The sequence below is a fragment of the Coregonus clupeaformis genome, unplaced genomic scaffold (assembly GCF_020615455.1).
Source record: "Coregonus clupeaformis isolate EN_2021a unplaced genomic scaffold, ASM2061545v1 scaf0062, whole genome shotgun sequence".
NCBI classification, from domain to species: Eukaryota; Metazoa; Chordata; class Actinopteri; order Salmoniformes; family Salmonidae; genus Coregonus; species Coregonus clupeaformis.
The window spans coordinates 56,185-82,500 of NW_025533517.1; the positions used below are offsets into that span (position 1 = coordinate 56,185).

Consider the following 26,316-nt stretch of genomic DNA (forward strand, 5'->3'; position numbering starts at 1 on the left):
CTAATAGCTCCCCACTGCTGAGCTATGCGTATCTATAACTGGGCTAATAGCTCCCCACTGCTGAGCTATGCGTATCTATAACTGGGCTAATAGCTCCCCACTGCTGAGCTATGGGTATCTATAACTGGGCTAATAGCTCCCCATAGCTGCGTATCTATAACTGGGCTAATAGCTCCCCACTGCTGAGCTATGGGTATCTATAACTGGGCTAATAGCTCCCCATAGCTGCGTATCTATAACTGGGCTAATAACTCCCCATAGCTGCGTATCTATAACTGGGCTAATACCCCCCCACTGCTGAGCTATGCGTATCTATAACTGGGCTAATAGCTCCCCATAGCTGCGTATCTATAACTGGGCTAATACCTCCCCACTGCTGAGCTATGCGTATCTATAACTGGGCTAATAGCTCCCCATAGCTGCGTATCTATAACTGGGCTAATACCTCCCCACTGCTGAGCTATGCGTATCTATAACTGGGCTAATACCTCCCCACTGCTGAGCTATGCGTATCTATAACTGGGCTAATAACTCCCCATAGCTGCGTATCTATAACTGGGCTAATACCCCCCCACTGCTGAGCTATGGGTATCTATAACTGGGCTAATACCTCCCCACTGCTGAGCTATGCATATCTATAACTGGGCTAATAACTCGCCAACTAGCGAAGAATATCAACAAATGTGCACACTCTGCGTGCGCTCTGAACTGATCTGAAAAGCGCGTTCACTCGCGGGTGATTGAAAGACCGCTCGTGGGCTACCCCAGCCAATATAATCCTACTCCGTTGCGTCTCTGGCTCTGCCTACAACAACATCTCAGAGTCATTCTTGCAATGTTAGATGTGTTTTGGTTTGTTGCATTGGAAGGGGCTGATATAATGTTGATTCGATCACATAAAAAACATTGATATATATAGTGTAAACTAATGAAGTTCAATCTCTTGCGTCTCTGCGCAGCATTTCGTGTCTGCGTGTGCAGTTTAGAGGGAACATTGATCGTATCGTTTGTAAAATGTTGGTATCTTGACAACACTAGTTGTATTTATTTATTTATTTCACCTTTATCTAACCAGGTAAGCCAGTTGAGAACAAGTTCTCATTTAAAACTGTGACCTGGCCAAGATAAAGCAAAGCAGTGCGATAAAAACAACAACACAGAGTTACATATGGGGTAAACAAAACATACAGTCAATAATACAAACAGAAAATATATATACAGTGTGTGCAAATGTAGTGTTATGGAGGTAAGGCAATAAATAGGCCATAGTGCAAAATAATTATAGTCTCCAGTATCCCAGGAGATTCCTCCTATAACAACCAATCAGAATCTCCTCTGTTCAATAATTCACCTTTGCCGAGGGGGTGGCCTGGTCACCGGGCGGAGAGTTATGGCACCTGGGGCCTTCTGAGTGTCTGTCTGTCTGTCTGTCTGTCTGTCTGTCTGTCTGTCTGTCCGTCCGTCCCCAGGGCTCTATCCCACAGTAGTAGTTCTGAGTGTCTGTCTGTCTGTCTGTCCCCAGGGCCAGAGTGGAGGCTCCAGGGCTGTAGGAGGTGAAGAGAACAGTGGTCTGGAGAGACAGGGTGTTAACCCCTTCTACCAGGGACTGTTTGATGACCCGTATGTAGACCAGGTGAGCTGTGTTGTTCTATTCCTAACCCTATTAATGGTGCCGGAGGGGATGGCTGCCGTTTTACGGCCTCCTAACCAATTGTGCTATTGAGTATTTTTTTCTCGCATTGTTTTAACTTATTTTGTACATAATGTTGCTGCTACCGTCTCTTATGACCGAAAAGAGCTTCTGGACATCAGAACAGCGATTACTCACCTTGAACTGGACTAATATTTTTTATTTAATGAGTCTGACGCAAAGGATATAATGTTTTTCCCGGAACAGGCCCAAATCCCCGTCATTCGCATGAAGAAAAGACGGAGGTACAGGGGGCGGAGATCCGGGTGCCTTGTGAGAATTTGTCGGCGAGTGTGTAACCCGCCTCTTCCATCCGTTCTATTGGCCAATGTGCAATCACTGGAGAATAAACTGGACGAGCTCCGTTCGAGACTATCCTACCAACGGGACATTAAAAACTGTAATATCTTATGTTTCACCGAGTCGTGGCTGAACGACGACACGGATAATATACAGTTGGCTGGGTTTTCCGTGCCTCGGCAGGACAGAACAGATACGTCCGGTAAGACGAGGGGTGGGGGTGTGTCTATTTGTCAATAATATTAAGGAAGTCTCGAGGTTTTGCTCGCCTGAGGTAGAGAACCTCATGATAAGCTGTAGACCCACTATCTACCAAGAGAGTTTTCATCTATATTATACGTAGCTGTCTATTTACCGCCACAAACCGATGCTGGCTCTAAGACCACACTCAACGAGCTGTATAAGGCCAGAAGTAAACAAGAAAATGCTCATCCAGAGGTGGTGCTCCTAGTGGCCGGGGACTTTAATTCAGGGAAACTTAAATCCGTTTTACCTAATTTCTACCAGCGTGTCACATGTGCAACCAGGGGAAGAAAAACTAGACCACCTTTACTCCACACACAGAGACACATACAAAGCTCTCCCTCACCCTCCATTTGGCAAATCTGACCATAATTCTATCCTCCTGATTCCTGCTTACAAGCAAAAACTAAATCAGGAAGTACCAGTGACTTGCTGAATACGGAAGTGGTCAGATGAAGCGGATGCTACGCTACAGGACTGTTTTGCTAACGCAGACTGGAACATGTTCCGGGATTCTTCAGATAGCATTGAGGAGTACACCACCTCAGTCACCGGCTTCATCAATAAGTGCGTCGACGACGTCGTCCACACAGTGACCGTACGTACATACCCCAACCAGAAGCCATGGATTACAGGCAACATCCGCACCGAGCTAAAGGCTAGAGCTGCCGCTTTCAAGGAGCGGGACTCTAACCCGGACACTTATAAGAAATCCCGCTATGCCCTCAGAAAAACCATCAAACAGACAAAGAGTCAATACAGGACTAAGATTGAATCCTACTACACCGGCTCTGATGCTTGTCGGATGTGGCAGGGCTTGCAAACTATTATGGACCACAAAGGGAAACCCAGCCCCGTGCTGCCCAGTGGCGCGAGCCTACCAGACAGGCTAAATGTATTTTATGCTCGCTTTGAGGCAAGCAACACTGAAGCATGCATGACAGCACCAGCACGACTGTGTGATCACGCTCTCCGTAGCCGATGTGAGCAAGACCTTTAAACAGGCCAACATTCACAAGGCCGCGGGGCCAGACGGATTACCAGGATGTGTACTCAGAGCATGCGCGGACCAACTGGCAAGTTGGCAACTGGCAACTGTGACGTTTCATGACCTGAACAAAAAAAATTCCAGAAATGTTCCATACGCACAAAAAGCTTATTTCTCTCAAGTTGCGTGCACAAATTTGTTTACATCCCTGTTAGTGAGCATTTGTCCTTTACCAAGATAATCCATCCACCTGACAGGTGTGGCATATCAAGAAGCTGATTAAACAGCATGATCATTACACAGGTGCACCTTGTGCTGGGGACAATAAAGGGCCACTTTTAAAATGTGCAGTTTTGTAACACAACACAATGTCTCAAGTTTTGAGGGAGCGTGAAATTGGCGTGCTGACTGCAGGAATGTCCACCAAAGCTGTTGCCAGAGAACTGAATGTTCATTTCTTTACCATAAGCTGCCAACCGGCCAAACGGCCTCCATGCCATGTAACCACGCCAGCCCAGGACCTCCACATCCGGCTTCTTCACCTGCGGGATCGTCTGAGGAGGGGGAGTGGGGTGGTGCTGAGGTGTATTTCTGTGTGTAACAAAGCCCTTTTGTGTGAAAAAACTCATTCTGATTGGTTGGGCTTGACTCCCCAGTCTGTTGGCCTTGAGGTCTAAACCAGTCTGTTGGCCTTGAGCAGGGACCTGGTCTAAACCAGTCTGTTGGCCTTGAGCAGGGACCTGGTCTAAACCAGTCTGTTGGCATTGAGCAGGGACCTGGTCTAAACCAGTCTGTTGGCCTTGAGGTCTAAACCAGTCTGTTGGCCTCTAGGAGGGACCTGGTCTAAACCAGTCTGTTGGCCTTGAGCAGGGACCTGGTCTAAACCAGTCTGTTGGCCTTGAGCAGGGACCTGGTCTAAACCAGTCTGTTGGCCTTGAGCAGGGACCTGGTCTAAACCAGTCTGTTGGCCTTGAGCAGGGACCTGGTCTAAACCAGTCTGTTGGCCTCTAGGAGGGACCTGGTCTAAACCAGTCTGTTGGCCTTGAGCAGGGACCTGGTCTAAACCAGTCTGTTGGCCTTGAGCAGGGACATGGTCTAAACCAGTCTGTTGGCCTTGAGCAGGGACATGGTCTAAACCAGTCTGTTGGCCTTGAGGAGGGACCTGGTCTAAACCAGTATGTTGGCCTTGAGCAGGGACATGGTCTAAACCAGTCTGTTGGCCTTGAGCAGGGACCTGGTCTAAACCAGTCTGTTGGCCTTGAGGAGGGACCTGGTCTAAACCAGTCTGTTGGCCTTGAGCAGGGACCTGGTCTAAACCAGTCTGTTGGCCTTGAGCAGGGACCTGGTCTAAACCAGTCTGTTGGCCTTGAGCAGGGACCTGGTCTAAACCAGTCTGTTGGCCTTGAGCAGGGACCTGGTCTAAACCAGTCTGTTGGCCTTGAGCAGGGACCTGGTCTAAACCAGTCTGTTGGCCTTGAGCAGGGACCTGGTCTAAACCAGTCTGTTGGCCTTGAGGAGGGACATTCTCATTCTAAACCTACTCTCTTGTTTCTCTCTAATTTCTCTCTTGTTTCTCTCAGAGTGAAGATGTGTATGGGTCTTATGATGCCGTGCCTCAGGAGCAGTTTGCTGAGGTTCTACTGCGGACTGGGAAGCTGGCCGAGACCAAGACAGAGGGACAGACCCTGTTCCCTACCACAGAGGGTAACACACACACACACACACACTGGTAGAGAAAAAGAGGTGGAGACAGCGAGAGAGAGGAGTGGTCTCGGCCAGCTCCCCTCTTCTCAGCTCTCCACTCCTCTCCTCCTCTCTCCTCCCCTCTTCTCAGCTCTCCGCTCCTCTCCCCTCTTCTCAGCTCTCCACTCCTCTCCTCCTCTCTCCTCCCCTCTCCTCCTCTCTCCTCCCCTCTTCTCAGCTCTCCACTCCTCTCCTCCTCTCTCCTCCCCTCTTCTCAGCTCTCCACTCCTCTCCTCCTCTCTCATCCCCTCTTCTCTGCTCTCCGCTCCTCTCCTCCTCTCTCCTCCCCTCTTCTCAGCTCTCCGCTCCTCCTCTCTCCTCCCCTCTTCTCAGCTCTCCACTCCTCTCCTCCTCTCTCCTCTTCTCAGCTCTCCACTCCTCTCCTCCTCTCTCCTCAGCTCTCCACTCCTCTCCTCCTCTCTCTCTCCTCCCCTCTTCTCAGCTCTCCACTCCTCTCCTCCTCTCTCATCCCCTCTTCTCAGCTCTCCGCTCCTCTCCTCCTCTCTCCTCCCCCTCTTCTCAGCTCTCCGCTCCTCTCCTCCTCTCTCTCCCCTCTTCTCAGCTCTCCTCCCTCTCCTCCTCTCTCCTCCCCTCTCCTCCTCTCTCCTCCCCTCTTCTCAGCTCTCCACTCCTCTCCTCCTCTCTCCTCCCCTCTTCTCAGCTCTCCACTCCTCTCCTCCTCTCTCATCCCCTCTTCTCTGCTCTCCGCTCCTCTCCTCCTCTCTCCTCCCCTCTTCTCAGCTCTCCGCTCCTCCTCTCTCCTCCCCTCTTCTCAGCTCTCCACTCCTCCTCTCTCCTCCCCTCTTCTCAGCTCTCCACTCCTCTCCTCCTCTCTCCTCTTCTCAGCTCTCCACTCCTCTCCTCCTCTCTCCTCCCCTCTTCTCAGCTCTCCACTCCTCTCCTCCTCTCTCCTCCCCTCTTCTCAGCTCTCCACTCCTCTCCTCCTCTCTCCTCTTCTCAGCTCTCCACTCCTCTCCTCCTCTCTCCTCAGCTCTCCACTCCTCTCCTCCTCTCTCTCTCCTCCCCTCTTCTCAGCTCTCCACTCCTCTCCTCCTCTCTCATCCCCTCTTCTCAGCTCTCCGCTCCTCTCCTCCTCTCTCCTCCCCTCTTCTCAGCTCTCCGCTCCTCTCCTCCTCTCTCCTCCCCTCTTCTCAGCTCTCCACTCCTCTCCTCCTCTCTCCTCCTCTCTCCTCTTCTCAGCTCTCCACTCCTCTCCTCCTCTCTCCTCCCCTCTTCTCAGCTCTCCGCTCCTCTCCTCCCCTCTTCTCAGCTCTCCACTCCTCTCCTCCTCTCTCCTCCCCTCTTCTCAGCTCTCCACTCCTCTCCTCCTCTCTCCTCCTCTCTCCTCTTCTCAGCTCTCCACTCCTCTCCTCCTCTCTCCTCCCCACTTCTCAGCTCTCCGCTCCTCTCCTCCTCTCTCCTCCCCTCTTCTCAGCTCTCTACTCCTCTCCTCCTCTCTCCTCCCCTCTTCTCAGCTCTCCACTCCTCTCCTCCTCTCCCCTCTTCTCAGTTCTCCGCTCCTCTCCTCCTCTCTCCTCCCCTCTTCTCAGCTCTCTGCTCCTCTCCTCCCCTCTTCTCAGCTCTTCGCTCCTCTCCTCCCCTCTTCTCAGCTCTCCGCTCCTCTCCTCCTCTCTCCTCCCCTCTTCTCACTCTCCGCTCCTCTCCTCCCCTCTTCTCAGCTCTCCACTCCTCTCCTCCCCTCTCCTCTTCTCAGCTCTCCACTCCTCTCCTCCTCTCTCCTCCCCTCTTCTCAGCTCTCCACTCCTCTCCTCCTCTCTCCTCCCCTCTTCTCAGCTCTCCACTCCTCTCCTCCTCTCTCATCCCCTCTTCTCAGCTCTCCGCTCCTCTCCTCCTCTCTCCTCCCCTCTTCTCAGCTCTCCGCTCCTCTCCTCCTCTCTCCTCCCCTCTTCTCAGCTCTCCACTCCTCTCCTCCTCTCTCCTCCCCTCTTCTCAGCTCTCCACTCCTCTCCTCCTCTCTCATCCCCTCTTCTCAGCTCTCTGCTCCTCTCCTCCCCTCTTCTCAGCTCTCCACTCCTCTCCTCCTCTCTCCTCTTCTCAGCTCTCCACTCCTCTCCTCCTCTCTCCTCCTCTCTCCTCTTCTCAGCTCTCCGCTCCTCTCCTCCCCTCTTCTCAGCTCTCCGCTCCTCTCCTCCCCTCTTCTCAGCTCTCCGCTCCTCTCCTCCTCTCCTCCTCTCTCCTCCCCTCTTCTCAGCTATCCACTCCTCTCCTCCTCTCTCCTCCTCTCTCCTCTTCTCAGCTCTCCACTCCTCTCCTCCTCTCTCCTCTCTCCTCTTCTCAGCTCTCCACTCCTCTCCTCCTCTCTCCTCCCCTCTTCTCAGCTCTCCTCTCCTCCCCTCTTCTCAGCTCTCCGCTCCTCTCCTCCCCTCTTCTCAGCTCTCCACTCCTCTCCTCCTCTCTCCTCCTCTCCCCTCTTCTCAGCTCTCCGCTCCTCTCTTCTCCCCTCTTCTCAGCTCTCCGCTCCTCTCCTCCCCTCTTCTCAGCTCTCCACTCCTCTCCTCCTCTCTCCTCCCCTCTTCTCAGCTCTTCGCTCCTCTCCTCCTCTCTCCTCCCCTCTTCTCAGCTCTCCGCTCCTCTCCTCCTCTCTCCTCCCCTCTTCTCAGCTCTCCGCTCCTCTCCTCCCCTCTTCTCAGCTCTCCACTCCTCTCCTCCCCTCTTCTCAGCTCTCCACTCCTCTCCTCCCCTCTTCTCAGCTCTCCGCTCCTCTCCTCCCCTCTTCTCAGTTCTCCGCTCATCTCCTCCTCTCTCCTCCCCTCTTCTCAGCTCTCCACTCCTCTCCTCCTCTCTCCTCCCTCTTCTCAGCTCTCTGCTCCTCTCCTCCGCTCCATAGCGTAGAGCTGTGTGTCTGATGGATGCTACAGGAAAAAATACACACCGTCGCAGGACACAAAATACAAACCACTGCAACACATTAAATGTGCACGCACGCACGCACACTGGCAGCTAAATTGATTTGTTCGCACACACTACACACTACACACTACACACTACACACTACACACTCACCTTCCTGTCAGAGGGACAGAGAGAAAGAAAGAGAGAGAGAGAAGGACGGAGAGGAACGTGTTCGGAAAGAAAAACATCGACGCCACGACTGCTTCTTCCCGATAACACTGTTGGATTAATGAGTAGAGCTGTGTGTGTGTGTGTGTGTGTGTGTGTGTGTGTGTGTGTGTGTGTGTGTGTGTGCGTGTGCGTGTTCTTTCACTGCTCATAGAGGCATAACAGCCCTCATCCTCTCCCACACAGTGTTAAAGTGGAACTGACAGTGTTTTAGCAACATGAAATGGTATTAAAATCTGTTCATATACACCCCCAGGAACAATATGACACCTTTTTTTTTTGCATTTTCTGACAAGCGAGCACCTGGATATGGTCATTTTCACGTTTTCATAAATTCTTAGATTGTTTGGGAATGACATGTACTAATGACATTCGTGAAAGTTCTATAGATGTATATAGTGGGAAAGCGGCCGTGCATTTGGACAATTAATAGACACGGCAGTAAATAAAACTGAAGAAAAACGTCAGTCTTGTCCACACAGACCAGCCAGAGCTACAGTCTATATGCAAATAATTCACTTTGAACTGAACTGTGTGTTTACAGGCAGAAGCAAACAGCGTGACTCTAGATCATTGGAACGCATTCGCCAAAAGCCACAGAATACACCTGAATGGATTTCTGCAAATATGCAAACACCACAGGAGTCCTCTTTACAGTCCTATTGATCAAACGACCATGAGCAAGTAGGCTATCTCTCTCTGTTGCCTATGCATATCAACAACAGCAAGATCAGCAACTACTGTTAGCCAGAGCGAAATTAGCTAAAATCTAATGAGGGAACATTCGATTAACCCTCTCAAACATTTTCAGCTAGTTGGCTGTCAAAATTGCACTGATAAACGATGGGGAATAGTAGCCTGCTCGTCCTTCTGCAGCTGGCCCAACCAAGCACCCAAGCTAACCGGCTAAAGTTGGCTAGCTACTTCCAGACACAAATGAGAGAACACCTCATTCTGACCATTTTACTTGCCGTAGCAGAGCTGGTTAGCTAGGCTGTTTACATGTTCTCTAGAGCGTTGGTGACTAACTATTACCAATGCATGCTTGTCCCAACCCATGTTTTGACAACTGAGTGGGACATTGCCTGTCTGCCCATTTGATCGATGCCAAATACATTTGATTGACAACTAAGAGATATGCTAACTGTGGATAACAGCCGTTCAAGTTCAGCATAGCTACCTAGCAAAGCTAACCAAATTACACCTGCATCTGCTGAGGAACCAAAGAAAATATATGGGGGCGAAAAAGTTGTCCAATGACATAACTCCTGAGTGGCGCAGTGGTCTAAGGCACTGCATCGCAGTGCTAACTGTGCCACTAGATCCTGGTCCGAATCCAGGCTCTGTCGCAGCCGGCCGCGACCGGGAGATTCATGGGCGGCGCACAATTGGCCCAGCGTCGTCCAGGGTAGGGGAGGGAATGGCCGGCAGGGATGTAGCTCAGTTGATAGAGCATGGCGTTTGCAACGCCAGGGTTGTGGGTTCGATTCCCACGGGGGGCCAGTATAAAAAAATATGTATTCACTAACTGTAAGTCGCTCTGGATAAGAGCGTCTGCTAAATGACTAAAATGTAAAATGTAAAATGTAATGACGTCCTCCCAGCAGCTAGCTAACGTTAGGCTCAGTGTTTTTAGCTTGCTACAGAAACAGATACGCTAGCCTACTAGCCACGGAATGACTGACTTGTGATCATTGCCCTGGCTAGTCTGATTGTATTGACATTTCCAGCCTTGGTTACATTCGTCAGTTTTTGTCCAGAATATTGAGTCATTGAAACTGAAACAGTGCATCCCGAATGGAGGCAGGAAACCATGTACCAGACCAGCTGTGATTTACAACCTGATAGCAATATATTTTTGGACTACCAAGAAATGTACTGGTGAATTATATTAATCATGCATTCAACTACATCCATGTATTCTGCCAACAATACCTTAGTGTACATCATAGAATGTTGAGTCAAATAGAACCTATTTTTAAAACCTCGTATAAAGTTGGTTTTGTAGCATAAACTGGGAATTTGATATTTTTGACGATATGATTGTTTCAGTAGCTAAAACGCTGTCAGTTCCACTTTTAGTCATGCAGCATTCATGTTCAGGATTGTTGTATAAAGATGTCATTTTTTTATCTGTTGATGTCAACCTTCATTTCAATCGTTTATCAATAACGTCTGTCTGTGTCTGTCTGTCTGTCTGTGAGTATGAAGGTACGCCCCTGCTCTAGTTTAGTCTGTCTGTTCCACTTTGCTTCAGTCTGACCCCTCCAGCTTTACTCTCTCTCTCTCTCTCTCTCTCTCTCTCTCTCTCTCTTCTCTCTCTCTCTCTCTCTCTCTCTCTCTCTCTCTGTCTCTCTCTCTCTCTCTCTGTCTCTCTCTCTCTCTCTCTCTGTCTCTCTCTCTCTCTCTCTCTCTCGCTCTCTGTCTCTCTCTCTCTCTCTCTCTCTCTCTCTCTCTCTCTGTCTCTCTCTCTCTCTCTCTCTCTCTCTCTCTCTCTCTGTCTCTCTCTCTCTCTCTCTCTCTCTGTCTCTCTCTCTCTCTCTCTCTCTCTCTCTCTCTCTGTCTCTCTCTCTCTCTCTCTCTGTCTCTCTCTCTCTCTCTCCCCTCTCTCTCTCTCTCTCTCTCTCTCTCTCTCTCTCTCTCTCTCTCTCTCTCTCTCTCTCTCTCTCTCTGTCCCTCTCTCTCTCTCTCTCTCTCTCTCTCTCTCTGTCTCTGTCTCTGTCTCTGTCTCTCTCTCTCTCTCTCTCTCTCTCTCTCTCTCTCTCTCTCTCTCTGTCTCTCTCTCTCTCTCTCTGTCTCTCTCTCTCTCTCTCTCTGTCTCTCTCTCTCTCTCTCTCTGTCTCTCTCTCTCTCTCTCTCTCTCTCTCTCTCGCTCTCTCTCTCTCTCTCGCTCTCTCTCTTTGTGGAAGAGTTCAGCTTTACCGTCTCTCTCTCTCTCTCTCTCTGTGATGGAGTTCAGCTTTACTCTCTCAATTCAGTTTTCAATTCAAAGGGTTTTATTGGCATGGGAAACGTATGTTAACATTGCCAAAGCAAGTGAAGTAGATAGTAAACAAACGTGAAATAAACAATAAGTATTAACAGTAAACATTACACTCAGAAGTTTCAAAAGAATAAAGACATTTCAAATGTCATATTATGTCTATTGTAACAATGTGCAAATAGTTAAAGTACAAAAGGGAAAATAAATAAACATAAATATGGGTTGTATTTACAATGATGTTTGTTCTTCACTGGTTGCCCTTTTCTTGTGGCAACAGGTCACAAATATTGCTGCTGTGATGGCACACTGTGGTATTTTACCCAGTAGATATGGGAGTTTGTCAAAATTGGGTTTGTGTAATCTGAGGGAAATATGAAGTGAGGTTAGGAAGTGCAGCTCAGTTTTCACCACATTTTGTGGGCAGTGTGCACATAGCCTGTCTTCTCTTGAGAGCCAGGTCTGCCTATGGCAGCCTTTCTCAATAGCAAGGCTATGCTCACTGAGTCTGTACATAGTCAAAGCTTTCCTTAAGTTTGGGTCAGTCACAGTGGTCAGGTATTCTGCCACTGTGTACTCTCTGTTTAGGGCTAAATAGCGTTCTAGTTTGCTCTGTTGTTTTGTTAATTCTTTCCAATGTGTCAAGTAATTATCTTTTTGTTTTCTCATGATTTGGTTGGGTCTAATTGTGTTGCTGTCCTGGGGCTCTGTGGGGTCTGTTTGTGAACAGAGCCCCAGGACCAGCTTGCTTAGGGGACTCTTCTCCAGGTTCATCTCTCTGTAGGTGATGGCTTTGTTATGGAAGGTTTGGGAATTTGGGTATGTATAGTTTTTATGTGCTCTAGGGCAACGGTGTCTAGATGGAATTTGTACAGTGGGGAGAACAAGTATTTGATACACTGCCGATTTTGCAGGTTTTCCTACTTACAAAGCATGTAGAGGTCTGTAATTTGTATCATAGGTACACTTCAACTGTGAGAGACGGAATCCAAAACAAAAATCCAGAAAATCACATTGTATGATTTTTAAGTAATTAATTTGCATTTTATTGCATGACATAAGTATTTGATCACCTACCAACCAGTAAGAATGCCGGCTCTCACAGACCTGTTAGTTTTTTTTTAAGAAGCCCTCCAGAAAAGCAGAACTTAATATTTGGTACAGAAACTTTTGTTTGCAATTACAGAGATCATACGTTTCCTGTAGGTTTTGACCAGGTTTGCACACACTGCAGCAGGGATTTTGGCCCACTCCTCCATACAGACCTTCTCCAGATCCTTCAGGTTTCGGGGCTGTCGCTGGGCAATATGGACTTTCAGCTCCCTCCAAAGATTTTCTATTGTGTTCAGGTCTGGAGACTGGCTAGGCCACTCCAGGACCTTGAGATGCTTCTTACGAAGCCACTCCTTAGTTGCCCTGGCTGTGTGTTTCGGGTCGTTGTCATGCTGGAAGACCCAGCCACGACCCATCTTCAATGCTCTTACTGAGGGAAGGAGGTTGTTGGCCAAGATCTCGCGATACATGGCCCCATCCATCCTCCCTTCAATATGGTGCAGTAGTCCTGTCCCCTTTGCAGAAAAGCATCCCCCAAAAATTATGTTTCCACCTCCATGCTTCACGGTTGGGATGGTGTTCTTGGGGTTGTACTCATCCTTCTTCTTCCTCCAAACACGGCGAGTGGAGTTTAGACCAAAAAGCTATATTTTTGTCTCATCAGACCACATGACCTTCTCCCATTCCTCCTCTGGATCATCCAGATGGTCATTGGCAAACTTCAGACGGGCCTGGACATGCGCTGGCTTGAGCAGGGGGACCTTGTGTGCGCTGCAGGATTTTAATCCATGACGGCGTAGTGTGTTACTAATGGTTTTCTTTGAGACTGTGGTCCCAGCTCTCTTCAGGTCATTGACCAGGTCCTGCCATGTAGTTCTGGGCTGATCCCTCACCTTCCTCATGATCATTGATGCCCCACCAGGTGAGATCTTGCATGGAGCCCCAGACCGAGGGTGATTGACCGTCATCTTGAACTTCTTCCATTTTCTAATAATTGCGCCAACAGTTGTTGCCTTCTCACCAAGCTGCTTGCCTATTGTCCTGTAGCCCATCCCAGCCTTGTGCAGGTCTACAAATTTATCCCTGATGTCCTTACACAGCTCTCTGGTCTTGGCCATTGTGGAGAGGTTGGAGTCTGTTTGATTGAATGTGTGGACAGGTGTCTTTTATACAGGTAACGAGTTCAAACAGGTGCAGTTAGTACAGGTAATGAGCGGAGAACAGGAGGGCTTCTTAAAGAAAAACTAACAGGTCTGTGAGAGCCGTAATTCTTACTGGTTGGTAGGTGATCAAATACTTATGTCATGCAATAAAATGCAAATTAATTACTTAAAAATCAAGCAATGTGATTTTCTGGATTTTTGTTTTAGATTCCGTCTCTCACAGTTGAAGTGTACCTATGATCAAAATTACAGACCTCTACATGCTTTGTAAGTAGGAAAACCTGCAAAATCGGCAGTGTATCAAATACTTGTTCTCCCCACTGTGTATATATATATAGGAAGTTACCTGTGGCTCTGATGTTTAGGCCGAGGTATGTATAGTTTTTTGTGTGTTCTAGGGCAATGGTGTCTAGATGGAATTTGTATTTGTGGCCCTGGCAACTGGACCTTTTTTGGAACACCATTATTTTTGTCTTACTGAGATTTACTGTCAGGGCCCAGGTCTGACAGAATCTGTGCAGAAGATCTAGGTGCTGCTGTAGGCCCTCCTTGGTTGGGGACAGAAGCACCAGATCATCAGTAGACATTTGACTTCAGATTCTAGTAGGGTGAGGCCGGGTGCTGCAGACTGTACTAGTGCCCTCGCCAATTCGTTGATATATATGTTTAAGAGGGTGGGGCTTAAGCTGCATTCAAGTCTCACCACCCAGCCCTGTGGCAAGAAATGTGGTCCTCTGTAGCTCAGCTGGTAGAGCACAGCGCTTGTAACGCTAAGGTAGTCGGTTCGATCCCCGGGACCACCCATACACAAAAAAAAATTTATGCACGCATGACTGTAAGTCGCTTTGGATAAAAGCATCTGCTAAATGGCATATTATTATTATAAATGTGTGGTTTGTTGACCATTTTAACCACACACTTGTTTGTCTACATGGATTTTATAATATCGTATGTTTTTCCCCCAACCCCACTTTCCATCAATTTGTATAGCAGACCCACATGCCAAATTGAGTCGAAAGCTTTTTTGAAGTCAACAAAGCATGAGAAGACTTTGCCTTTGTTTTGTTTTGTTTGTTTGTCAATTAGGGTGTGCAGGGTGAATACGTGGTCTGTCGTACGGTAATTTGGTAAAAAGCCAATTTGACATTTGCTCAGTACCTTGTTTTCGCTGAGGAAATGTAAGAGTCTGCTGTTAATGATAATGAAGAGGATTTTCCCAAGGTTGCTGTTGACACATATCCCACGGTAGTTATTGGGGTCAAATTTGTCTCCACTTTTGTGGATTGGGGTGATCAGTCCTTAGTTCCAAATATTGGGGAAGATGCCAGAGCTAAGGATGATGTTAAAGAGTTTAAGTATAGCCAATTGGAATTTGTGGTCTGTATATTTTATCATTTCATTGAGGATACCATCAACACCACAGGCATTTTTGGGTTGGAGGGTTTGTATTTTGTCCTGTAGTTCATTCAATGTAATTGGAGAATCCAGTGGGTTCTGGTAGTCTTTAATAGTTGATTCTAAGATTTGCATTTGATCATGTATATTTTTTTGCTGTTTTTTTCTGTTTGCATTTTTGCTGTTTTTTGCATTTGATCATGTATATTTTTTTGCTGTTTGTTCTCTCTCTCTCTCTCTCTCTCTCTCTCTCTCTCTCTCTCTCTCTCTCTCTCTCTCTCTCTCTCTCTCTCTCTCTCTCTCTCTCTCTGTCTCTCTCTCTCTCTCTCTCTCTCTCTCTCTCTCTCTCTCTCTCTCTCTCTCTCTCTGTCTCTCTCTCTCTCTCTCTCTCTCTGTCTCTCTCTCTCTCTCTCTCTGTCTCTCTCTCTCTCTCTCTCTCTCTCTCTCTCTCTCTCTCTCTCTCTCTCTCTCTCTCTCTCTCTCTCTCTCTCTCTCTCTCTCTGTTTTAGTCCCTTCTCTCTTGGTGGTAGAGTTTAGCTGTCCCAAATGGCACCCTATTCCCTATATAGTGAATCACTGTTCCTATGGACCCTACTGGTGGTGTATTCTGTCTGACACATCTGTCGTCTAGACATAAGGGATGAATCTCGTCTGGGGGACACACTAGAATATTCATCTCTCTATTTCTGTCCTGGCTCACTTTCTCTATCGCTCTCTCTCCCTCTCTTCCCCACCCCTCTTTCTCTCTCTCTCTCTCTCTTCCCCACCCCTCTCTCTTTCTCTCCCTCTCTCTTCCCCACCCCTCTGTCATATTCAATAATTCAGTGAGATATTGCAAAGAAATTCATAAATACTAATTGTCTCTCTCTCTCTCTCTCAGTACTGCTGCAGCTGGCCAGTGATGCCTTTCCCAGGGATATGACGCTTGCTCTGGCCTATCTACTGGCCCTGCCACAGGTAACACACGCTCTGCTCTCTAATTGGTCAGTTAACAATTAATCCATATGTTGACCTCTTTTCACCTGTATGACCTGTATATGACCTCACGCTGGTACACAATAAATATACTGTCCTCTCTGTCTCTACTTCTCTCTCTGTCTCTCTCTGTCTCTCTCTCTCTCTCTCTCTCTCTCTCTCTGTCTCTCTCTCTCTCTCTCTCTCTCTCTCTCTCTCTCCCCCTCTCTCCCTTTCTCTCCCTCCTTCCCACCCTCCCCCCAGGTCCTGGATGCTAACAGATGTTTTGAGAAGCAGTCCCACTCGGCCCTGTCCCTGCAGCTAGCAGCTTACTACTATAGTCTACAGATCTACAACCACCTGGTCCCATGCCTCAAGAACCACAGACACCCCCTCTACAGGGTGAGTACCTCCAGAACAACAGACACCCCCTCTACAGGGTGAGTACCTCCAGAACAACAGACACCCCCTCTACAGGGTGAGTACACTTCAGCCTAATACTATAGCCATAGGTGGCGTGTCTAATAAGCTAAGCTTCCCAAAAAAATTAAATAAAATGGGCCTAAATTATATAGTTTCTCATGTCTATACAGAAATAAATACAATCATTGAAAACCCTACACCAGTGAGCATGATTTAGACAGGATGAATAGCTGGATTGTTTTAAATCACAAGAGCATAGTCTGCAGTCGGAAAGCGTGCAGTTTTCAGCAGGTTGAGTTACGGCTGTCAGTGAATCGCATCTAAAATAGTTCTAGGCCTATAGCAATACAAAGAAAAAACTCATCTTTCTTTAGTTCTTCAATCCCAGTAGAACAGTAGACCTAGAGGCCATCTAATTGGTGAACAGTAGACCCCGGGGCTGGGGGCGGGGCTGGCACTGGGGGCGGGTTGGGGGCGGGTTGAGGGCGGGGCTGGGGCTGGGGCCCTCCCTCAGTCCTCCCTCACACTGATTGAACATGATTTGGAAAGGCACACACCTGTCTAGATAAGGTCCCACAGTTGACAGTGCAAGGAATTGTCCGTAGAGCTCCGAGACAGGATTGTGTCGGCACAGATCTGGGGAAGGGTACTAAAAAATGTCTGCAGCATTGAAGGTCCCCAAGAACACAGTGGCCTCCATCATTCTTAGATGGAAGACATTTGGAACCACCTAGACTCTTCCTAGAGCTGGCCACCCGGCCAAACTGAGCAATCGGGGGAGAAGGGCCTTGGTCAGGGAGGTGACCAAGAACCCGATGGTCACCCTGCTTTAGAGTTCCTCTGTGGAGATGGGAGAACTTTCCAGAAGGACAACCAGCTCTGCAGCACTCCACCAATCAGGCCTTTATGGTAGAGTGGCCAGACGGAAACCACTCCTCAGTAAAAGCCACATGACAGCCCACTTGGAGTTTGCCAAAAGGCACCTAAAGACCCCCAGACCATGAGAAACAAGATTCTCTGGTCTGATGAAACCAAGATTGAACTCTTTGGCCTGAATGCCAAGCGTCACGTCTGGAGGAAACCTGGTACCATCCCTACGGTGAAGCATGGTGGTGGCAGCATCATGCTGTGGGGATGTTTTTCAGCGGAAGGGACTGGGAGACTAGTCAGGATCAAGGCAAAGATGAACGGAGCAAAGTACAGAGAGATCCTTGATGAAAACCTGCTCCAGAGCGTTCAGGACCTCAGACTGGGGCGAAGGTTCACCTTCCAACAGGACAACGACACTAAGCCCACAGCCAAGACAACGCAGGAGTGGCTTCGGGACAAGTCTCTGAATGTGATATGCGCATGAAAGCGAATTGGACATTATTGGACCGGTGCATACAAGAGACTAGTTGCTGTTGCTTCAAAAATGAACAGAATTTATAAACAACTGATTTTATAAACATTTTATAACATGCACCAAAGGATTCTGTAGATCGGTAGGGCTGAAAATGTGGGTAGTATCATATAAAATGGTACTACGGTGTTCTAAAATGTTGGTGTCATAAGTATCATGATGTATTGGTGCAACACCAATCACCAATCCAATCTACTCGTCGCATTAGGAATAGTGGGCTATATTGCATTAGTCTGCAAATGCAATGATAGATGCATGAAATGGTGGTATTTCTTTGCGTGAAAAGCTTCCCCAAACTTGAAGCTCACGCACTTATGACTTCCTATGGCTGCCTTCCGATCTACACACTCCTGTCACTATGACTACCATTGGCTGCCTTCCGATCTACACACTCCTGTCACTATGACTACCATTGGCTGCCTTCCGATCTACACACTCCTGTCACTATGACTACCATTGGCTGCCTTCCGATCTACACACTCCTGTCACTATGACTACCATTGGCTGCCTTCAGATCTACACACGCCTGTCACTATGACTACCATTGGCTGCCTTCCGATCTACAGCTGCCTTCCGATCTACACACTCCTGTCACTATGACTACCATTGGCTGCCTCCAGATCTACACACTCCTGTCACTATGACCACCATTGGCTGCCTTCCGATCTACACACTCCTGTCACTATGACTACCATTGGCTGCCTTCAGATCTACACACGCCTGTCACTATGACTACCATTGGCTGCCTTCCGATCTACACACTCCTGTCACTATGACTACCATTGGCTGCCTTCCGATCTACAGCTGCCTTCCGATCTACACACTCCTGTCACTATGACTACCATTGGCTGCCTTCAGATCTACACACTCCTGTCACTATGACTACCATTGGCTGCCTTCCGATCTACACACTCCTGTCACTATGACTACCATTGGCTGCCTTCAGATCTACACACACCTGTCACTATGACTACCATTGGCTGCCTTCCGATCTACACACTCCTGTCACTATGACTACCATTGGCTGCCTTCAGATCTACACACTCCTGTCACTATGACTACCATTGGCTGCCTTCCGATCTACACACTCCTGTCACTATGACTACCATTGGCTGCCTTCAGATCTACACACTCCTGTCACTATGACTACCATTGGCTGCCTTCCGATCTACACACTCCTGTCACTATGACTACCATTGGCTGCCTTCAGATCTACACACTCCTGTCACTATGACTACCATTGGCTGCCTTCCGATCTACACACTCCTGTCACTATGACTACCATTGGCTGCCTTCAGATCTACACACTCCAAGCCTCATGCCTCAAAGACAAGACACACTACAGGGTGGGGAAAGAGGGAGGGGAGGAGAGGAGAGAGAGAGAGGACAAATAATCCTGACCTTTACCTGAAGTGGAATGATTTTCTAGAGTAGAAAGGAGAGGAGAGGAAGAGGAGAACAATGAAGAAAGAAAGGAAGGAGAAATGTGAGACAGAGTGCTGGGGTAGAGTTTAGTAGAGTTTAGTGCTGGATAAGGGGTAGAGTTTAGTAGAGTTTAGTGCTGGATAAGGGGTAGAGTTTAGAAGAGTTTAGTGCTGGATAAGGGGTAGAGTTTAGTAGAGTTTAGTGCTGGATAAGGGGTAGAGTTTAGAAGAGTTTAGTGCTGGATAAGGGGTAGAGTTTAGTATAGTTTAATGCTGGATGAGGGGTAGAGTTGAGTAGAGTTTAATGCTGGATAAGGGGTAGAGTTTAGTATAGTTTAGTGCTGGATAAGGGGTAGAGTTTAGTAGAGTTTAGTGCTGGATAAGGGGTAGAGTTTAGTATAGTTTAATGCTGGATGAGGGGTAGAGTTGAGTAGAGTTTAATGCTGGATAAGGGGTAGAGTTTAGTATAGTTTAGTGCTGGATAAGGGGTAGAGTTTAGTAGAGTTTAGTGCTGGATAAGGGGTAGAGTTTAGTAGAGTTTAGTGCTGGATAAGGGGTAGAGTTTAGTAGAGTTTAGTGCTGATAAGGGGTAGAGTTTAGTAGAGTTTAGTGCTGGATAAGGGGTAGAGTTTAGTATAGTTTAATGCTGGATGAGGGGTAGAGTTGAGTAGAGTTTAATGCTGGATAAGGGGTAGAGTTTAGTAGAGTTTAGTGCTGGATAAGGGGTAGAGTTTAGTAGAGTTTAGTGCTGGATAAGGGGTAGAGTTTAGTAGAGTTTAGTGCTGGATAAGGGGTAGAGTTTAGTAGAGTTTAGTGCTGGATAAGGGGTAGAGTTTAGTAGATTTTAATGCTGGATAAGGGGTAGAGTTTAGTAGAGTTTAGTGTTGGATAAGGGGTAGAGTTTAGTAGAGTTTAATGCTGGATAAGGGGTAGAGTTTAGTTGAGTTTAGTGCTGGATAAGGGGTAGAGTTTAATGCTGGATAAGGGGTAGAGTTTAGTACAGTTTAGTGCTGGATAAGGGGTAGAGTTTAGTAGAGTTTAATGCTGGATAAGGGGTAGAGTTTAGTAGAGTTTAATGCTGGATAAGGGGTAGAGTTTAGTAGAGTTTAATGCTGGATAAGGGGTAGAGTTTAGTTGAGTTTAGTGCTGGATAAGGGGTAGAGTTTAGTAGAGTTTAATGCTGGATAAGGGGTAGAGTTTAGTAGAGTTTAGTGCTGGATAAGGGGTAGAGTTTAGTAGAGTTTAGTGCTGGATAAGGGGTAGAGTTTAGTGCTGGATAAGGGGTAGAGTTTAGTAGAGTTTAGTGCTGGATAAGGGGTAGAGTTTAGTAGAGTTTAGTGCTGGATAAGGGGTAGAGTTTAGTAGAGTTTAGTGCTGGATAAGGGGTAGAGTTTAGTGCTGGATAAGGGGTAGAGTTTAGTAGGGTTTAGTGCTGGATAAGGGGTAGAGTTTAGTATAGTTTAGTGCTGGATAAGGGGTAGAGTTTAGTAGAGTTTAGTGCTGGATAAGGGGTAGAGTTTAGTAGAGTTTAGTGCTGGATAAGGGGTAGAGTTTAGTAGAGTTTAGTGCTGGATAAGGGGTAGAGTTTAGTAGAGTTTAGTGCTGGATAAAGGGTAGAGTTTAGTAGAGTTTAGTGCTGGATAAGGGTTAGAGTTTAGTAGAGTTTAATGCTGGATAAGGGGTAGAGTTTAGTAGAGTTTAATGCTGGATAAGGGGTAGAGTTTAGTAGAGTTTAATGCTGGATAAGGGGTAGAGTTTAGTAGAGTTTAGTGCTGGATAAGGGTTAGAGTTTAGTAGAGTTTAATGCTGGATAAGGGGTAGAGTTTAGTAGAGTTTAATGCTGGATAAGGGGTAGAGTTTAGTAGAGTTTAATGCTGGATAAGGGGTAGAGTTTAGTAGAGTTTAGTGCTGGATAAGGGGTAGAGTTTAGTAGAGTTTAATGCTGGATAAGGGGTAGAGTTTAGTAGCGTTTAGTGCTGGATAAGGGGTAGAGTTTAGTAGAGTTTAGTGCTGGAGTTTAGTGCTGGATAAGGGGTAGAGTTTAGTGCTGGATAAGGGGTAGAGTTTAGTAGAGTTTAGTGCTGGAGTTTAGTGCTGGATAAGGGGTAGAGTTTAGTAGAGTTTAGTGCTGGATAAGGGGTAGAGTTTAATGCTGGATAAGGGGTAGAGTTTAGTGCTGATAAGGGGTAGAGTTTAGTAGAGTTTAATGCTGGATAAGGGGTAGAGTTTAGTGCTGATAAGGGGTAGAGTTTAGTAGAGTTTAGTGCTGGATAAGGGGTAGAGTTTAGTAGAGTTTAGTGCTGGATAAGGGGTAGAGTTTAGTAGAGTTTAGTGCTGATAAGGGGTAGAGTTTAGTAGAGTTTAGTGCTGGATAAGGGGTAGAGTTTAGTAGAGTTTAGTGCTGGATAAGGGGTAGAGTTTAGTAGAGTTTAGTGCTGGATAAGGGGTAGAGTTTAGTAGAGTTTAGTGCTGGATAAGGGGTAGAGTTTAGTAGAGTTTAGTGCTGGATAAGGGGTAGAGTTTAGTAGAGTTTAATGCTGGATAAGGGGTAGAGTTTAGTAGAGTTTAGTGCTGGATAAGGGGTAGAGTTTAGTAGAGTTTAGTGCTGGATAAGGGGTAGAGTTTAGTAGAGTTTAATGCTAGATAAGGGGTAGAGTTTAGTGCTGGATAAGTGTTTTCCTACTGACACTCAAGGTCACACACACACACACAAAACACCTACACACACAAACACCTACCTCCCCAAATCCTTACATCCTAATGGAGTATAATGGAGTATAATGCGTACCCATCTCCCCACATCTGGAGAAGTTCAAATCCATTACCTCAAAATATAGATGGGTTTCGTTCTCCCTCATCTACCCCCACCTCCTCATCTCATCCCGCTTCTTTCCCTCCTTTCCTCCACTTTGACAGATTTTTATCATTGGTTTGTTCTATGAGAGAGAGAGAGAGAGAGAGAGAGAGAGAGAGAGAGAGAGAGAGAGAGAGAGAGAGAGAGAGAGAGAGAGAGAGAGAGAGAGAGAGAGAGAGAGAGAGAGAGAGAGAGAGAGAGAGAGAGAGAGAGAGAGAGAGAGAGAGAGAGAGAGAGAGAGAGAGAGAGAGAGAGAGAGAGAGAGAGAGAGAAGAGTAAAGCTGGAGGGGTCAGACTGAAGCAAAGTGGAACAGACAGACTAAAGACTCACTTGAAAGAGTCTGACTCACTCAAGAAATCTAATATCTATTGGGAGAAAACCCCCTTTGTACCATAGAAGCTGCAACATATGTAGCTTCCTGTCACACCTGTAGGGACAGCCAGTGGAATGACCAACCAGAACAATAACAACGCTACCTGTGTCTTTAACCTGTAGGGACAGCCAGTGGAATGACCAACCAGAGCAATAACAACGCTACCTGTGTCTTTAACCTGTAGGGACAGCCAGTGGAACAACCAACCAGAACAATAACAACGCTACCTGTGTCTTTAACCTGTAGGGACAGCCAGTGGAACGACCAACCAGAACAATAACAACGCTACCTGTGTCTTTAACCTTGTTCATTTCTTACTGTAGTGTTCTGTTCATTTTTATTACTCATTGCTCTCTCTCTCTCTCTCTCTCTCTGTCTCTCTCTCTCTCTGTCTCTCTCTCTCTCTCTCTCTCTCTCTCTCTATCTCTCTCTCTCTCTCTCTCTCTCTCTCTCTCTCTCTCTCTCTCTCTCTCTCTCTCTCTCTCTCTCTCTCTCTCTCAAATCAATTCAATTTAAGGGCTTTATTGGCATGGGAAACGTATGTTAACATTGCCAAAGCAAGTGAAGTAGATAGTAAACAAAAGTGAAATAAACAATAAATATTAACAGTAAACATTACACTCAGAAGTTCCAAAAGAATAAAGACATTTCAAATGTCATATTATGTCTATATACAGTGTTGTAACGATGTGCAAATAGTTAAAGTACAAATGGGAAAATAAATAAACATACATATGGGTTGTATTTACAATGGTGTTTGTTCTTCACTGGTTGCCCTTTTCTTGTGGCAACAGGTCACAAATCTTGCTGCTGTGATGGCACACTGTGGTATTTCACCCAGTAGATAAGGGAGTTTGTCAAAATTGGATTTGTTTTCGAATTCTTTGTGGGTCTGTGTAATCTGAGGGAAGTATGTGTCTCTATGGTCATATATTTGGCAGGAAGTTAGGAAGTGCAGCTCAGTTTCCAACTCATTTTGTGGGCAGTGTGCACATAGCCTGTCTTCTCTTGAGAGCCAGGTCTGCCTACGGTGGCCTTTCTCAATAGCAAGGCTATGCTCACTGAGTCTGTACATAGTCAAAGCTTTCCTTAAGTTTGAGTCAGTCACAGTGGTCAGGTATTCTGCCACTGTGTACTCTCTGTTTAGGGCCAAATAGCATTCTAGTTTGCTCAGTTTTTTTGTTAATACTTTCGAAAGTGTCAAGTAATTATCTTTTTGTTTTCTCATGATTTGGTTGGGTCTAATTGTGTTGCTGTCCTGGGGCTCTGTGGGGTCTGTTTGTGTTTGTGAACAGAGGCCCAGGACCAGCTTGCTTAGGGGACTCTTCTCCAAGTTCATCTCTCTGTAGGTGATGGCTTTGTTATGGAAGGTTTTGGGAATCGCTTCCTTTTGGGTGGTTGTAGAATTTAACGGCTCGTTTCTGGATTTTGATAATTAGCGGGTATCGGCCTAATTCTGCTCTGCATGCATTATTTGGTGTTTTACGTTGTACATGGAGGATATTTTTGCAGAATTCTGCATGCAGTCTCTCAAATATGTGTTTGTCCCATTTAGTGAATTCTTGGTTGGTGAGCGGACCTCAGACCTCACAACCGCCGAGGGCAATGGGTTCTATTACTGATTCAAATATTTTTAGCCAGATCCTAATTGCTATGTCAAATTTTATGTTCCTTTTAATGGCATAGAAGGCCCTTCTTGCCTTGTCTCTCAGATCGTTCACAGCTTTGTGGAAGTTACCTGTGGCTCTGATGTTTAGGCTGAGGTATGTATAGTTTTTTGTGTGCTCTAGGGCAACGGTGTCTGAATGGATTTTATATTTGTGGTCCTGGCAACTGGACCTTTTTTGGAACACCATTATATTTGTCTTAATGAGATTTACTGGGCCCAGGTCTGACAGAATCTGTGCAGAAGATCTAGGTGCTGCTGTAGGCCCTCCTTGGTTGGGGACAGAAGCACCAGATCATCAGCAAACAGTAGACATTTTACTTCAGATTCTAGTAGGGTGAGGCCGGGTGCTGCAGACTGTTCTAGTGCCCTCGCCAATTCGTTGATGTATATGTTGAAGAGGGTGGGGCTTAAGCTGCATCCCTGTCTCACCCCACGGCCCTGTGTGTGTTTTCTGCAGATTTTAACCGCACACTTGTTGTTTGTGTCCATGGATTTTATAATATTGTATGTTTTTCCCCCAACCCCACATTCCATCAATTTATATAGCAGACCCACATGCCAAATTGAGTCAAAAGCATTTTTTAAATCAACAAAGCATGAGAAGACTTTTCCTTTGTTTTGGTTTGTTTGTCAATTAGGGTGTGCAGCGTGAATACGTGGTCTGTCATATTGTAATTTGGTAAAAAGCAAATTAGTCATTTGCTCAGTACTTTGTTTTCGCTGAGGAAATGTAAGAGTCTGCTGTTAATGATAATTCAGAGGATTTTCCCAAGGTTGCTGTTGATGCATATCCCACGGTAGTTATTGGGGTCAAATTTGTCTTCACTTTTGTGGATTGGGGTGATCAGTCCTTGGTTCCAAATATTGGGGAAGATGCCACAGCTAAGGATGATGTTAAAGAGTTTAAATAAAGCCAATTGGAATTTGTGGTCTGTATATTTTTTATCAGTTCATTTAGGACACCATCAACACCACAGGCCTTTTTGGGTTGGAGGGTTTGTATTTTGTCCTGTAGTTCATTCAATGTAATTGGAGAATCCAGTGGGTTCTGGTAGTCTTTAATAGTTGATTCTAAGATTTGTATTTGATCATGTATATGTTTTTGCTGTTTGTTCTTTGTTATAGGGCCAAAAAGATTGGAGAAGTGGTTTTTCCATACATCTCCGTTTTGGATAGATAGCTCTTCATGCTGCTGTTTGTTTAGTGTTTTCCAATTTTCCCAGAAGTGGTTAGATTCTATGGATTCTTCAATTACATTGAGCTGATTTCTGACGTGCTGTTCCTTCTTTTTCCATAGTGTATTTCTGTATTGTTTTAGTGATTCATCATAGTGAAGGCGTAAGCTCAGGTTTTCTGGGTCTCTGTTTTTGGTTGGATAGGTTTCTCAATTTCTTTCTTAGGTTTTTGCATTCTTCATCAAACCATTTGTCAATGTTGTTAATTTTCTTAGGTTGTCTGCTTGAAATGTTTTTATTTATTAGGGAAGCTGAGAGGTCAAATATACTGTTTAGGTTTTCTACTGCCAAGTTTACACCTTCACTATTACAGTGGAACGTTTTGTCCAGAAAGTTGTCTAAAAGGGATTGAATTTGTTGTTGCCTAATTGTTTTTTGGTAGGTTTCGACACTACTTTCCTTCCATCTATAGCATTTCTTAATATTATTAAGTTCCTTTGGCTTTGATGCCTCATGAGTGAGTATTGCTCTGTTCAAGTAGACTGTGATTTTGCTGTGGTCTGATAGTGGGCTGACTGAACACTCTGAGAGACTCTGGGTTGAGGTCAGTGATCAAGTAGTCTACAGTTCTACTGCCAAGAGATGAGCTATATGTGTACCTACCATAGGAGTCCCCTCGAAGCCTACCATTGACTATGTACATACCCAGTGTGCGACAGAGCTGCAGGAGTTGTGACCCATTTTTGTTGGTTATGTTGTCGTAGTTGTGCCTAGGGGGGCATATAGGGGAGGGAATGCCGTCACCTCCAGGTAGGTGTTTGTCCCCCTGTGTGCTGAGGGTGTCAGGTTATTGTCCAGTTCTGGCATTTAGGTCACCACAGACTAGTACATGTCCCTGGGCCTGGAAATGGTTGATCTCCCCCTCTAGGATGGAGACGCTGTCTTCGTTAAAGTATGGGGATTCTGTGGGGGGATGTAGGTAGCACACAGGAGGACGTTTTTCTCTGAGATCATTTCCTTTTGAATTTCTAGCCAGATGTAAAATGTTCCTGTTTTGATTAATTGAATAATGTGGGTTAGGTCTGCTCTATACCAAATTAGCATACCCCCTGAGTCCCTTCCCTGTTTCACACCTGGTAGTTTGGTGGATGGGACTACCAGCTCTCTGTAACCTAGAGGGCAACCAGTGGGTCCGTCTCCTCTATACCATGTTTCTTGTAGGATGACAATGTCTGTATTTCAGATTTCTTTGGTGAAGTCCAGGTTCCTGCTCTTTAGGCCAAAGCCAGATGACCTCAGGCCTTGGATATTCCAGGATGAAATAGTGAAGGCTTTGTGTTCCATAAAGTGTCTAATGTTGTTAGTCGTGTGGTTTGGCCTCAGGCCAGTAATTGTGAGCAGAGCC

The 26,316-nt window shown here is 46.4% G+C and overlaps 1 protein-coding gene across 1 annotated transcript in view; it reads left to right on the forward strand.

The window, feature by feature from the left end:
- Positions 1-26,316, forward strand: part of nbas (NBAS subunit of NRZ tethering complex) — a gene marked incomplete at its 5' end in the record, with an annotated part of 175,661 nt that overhangs the window by 46,213 nt on the left and 103,132 nt on the right. The window contains 4 exons of the mRNA XM_045212901.1: positions 1,523-1,633; positions 4,802-4,925; positions 15,517-15,593; positions 15,855-15,992. Coding sequence (XP_045068836.1) covers positions 1,523-1,633; positions 4,802-4,925; positions 15,517-15,593; positions 15,855-15,992 — 450 coding nt within the window. The remainder of the gene's footprint in view (positions 1-1,522; positions 1,634-4,801; positions 4,926-15,516; positions 15,594-15,854; positions 15,993-26,316) is intronic.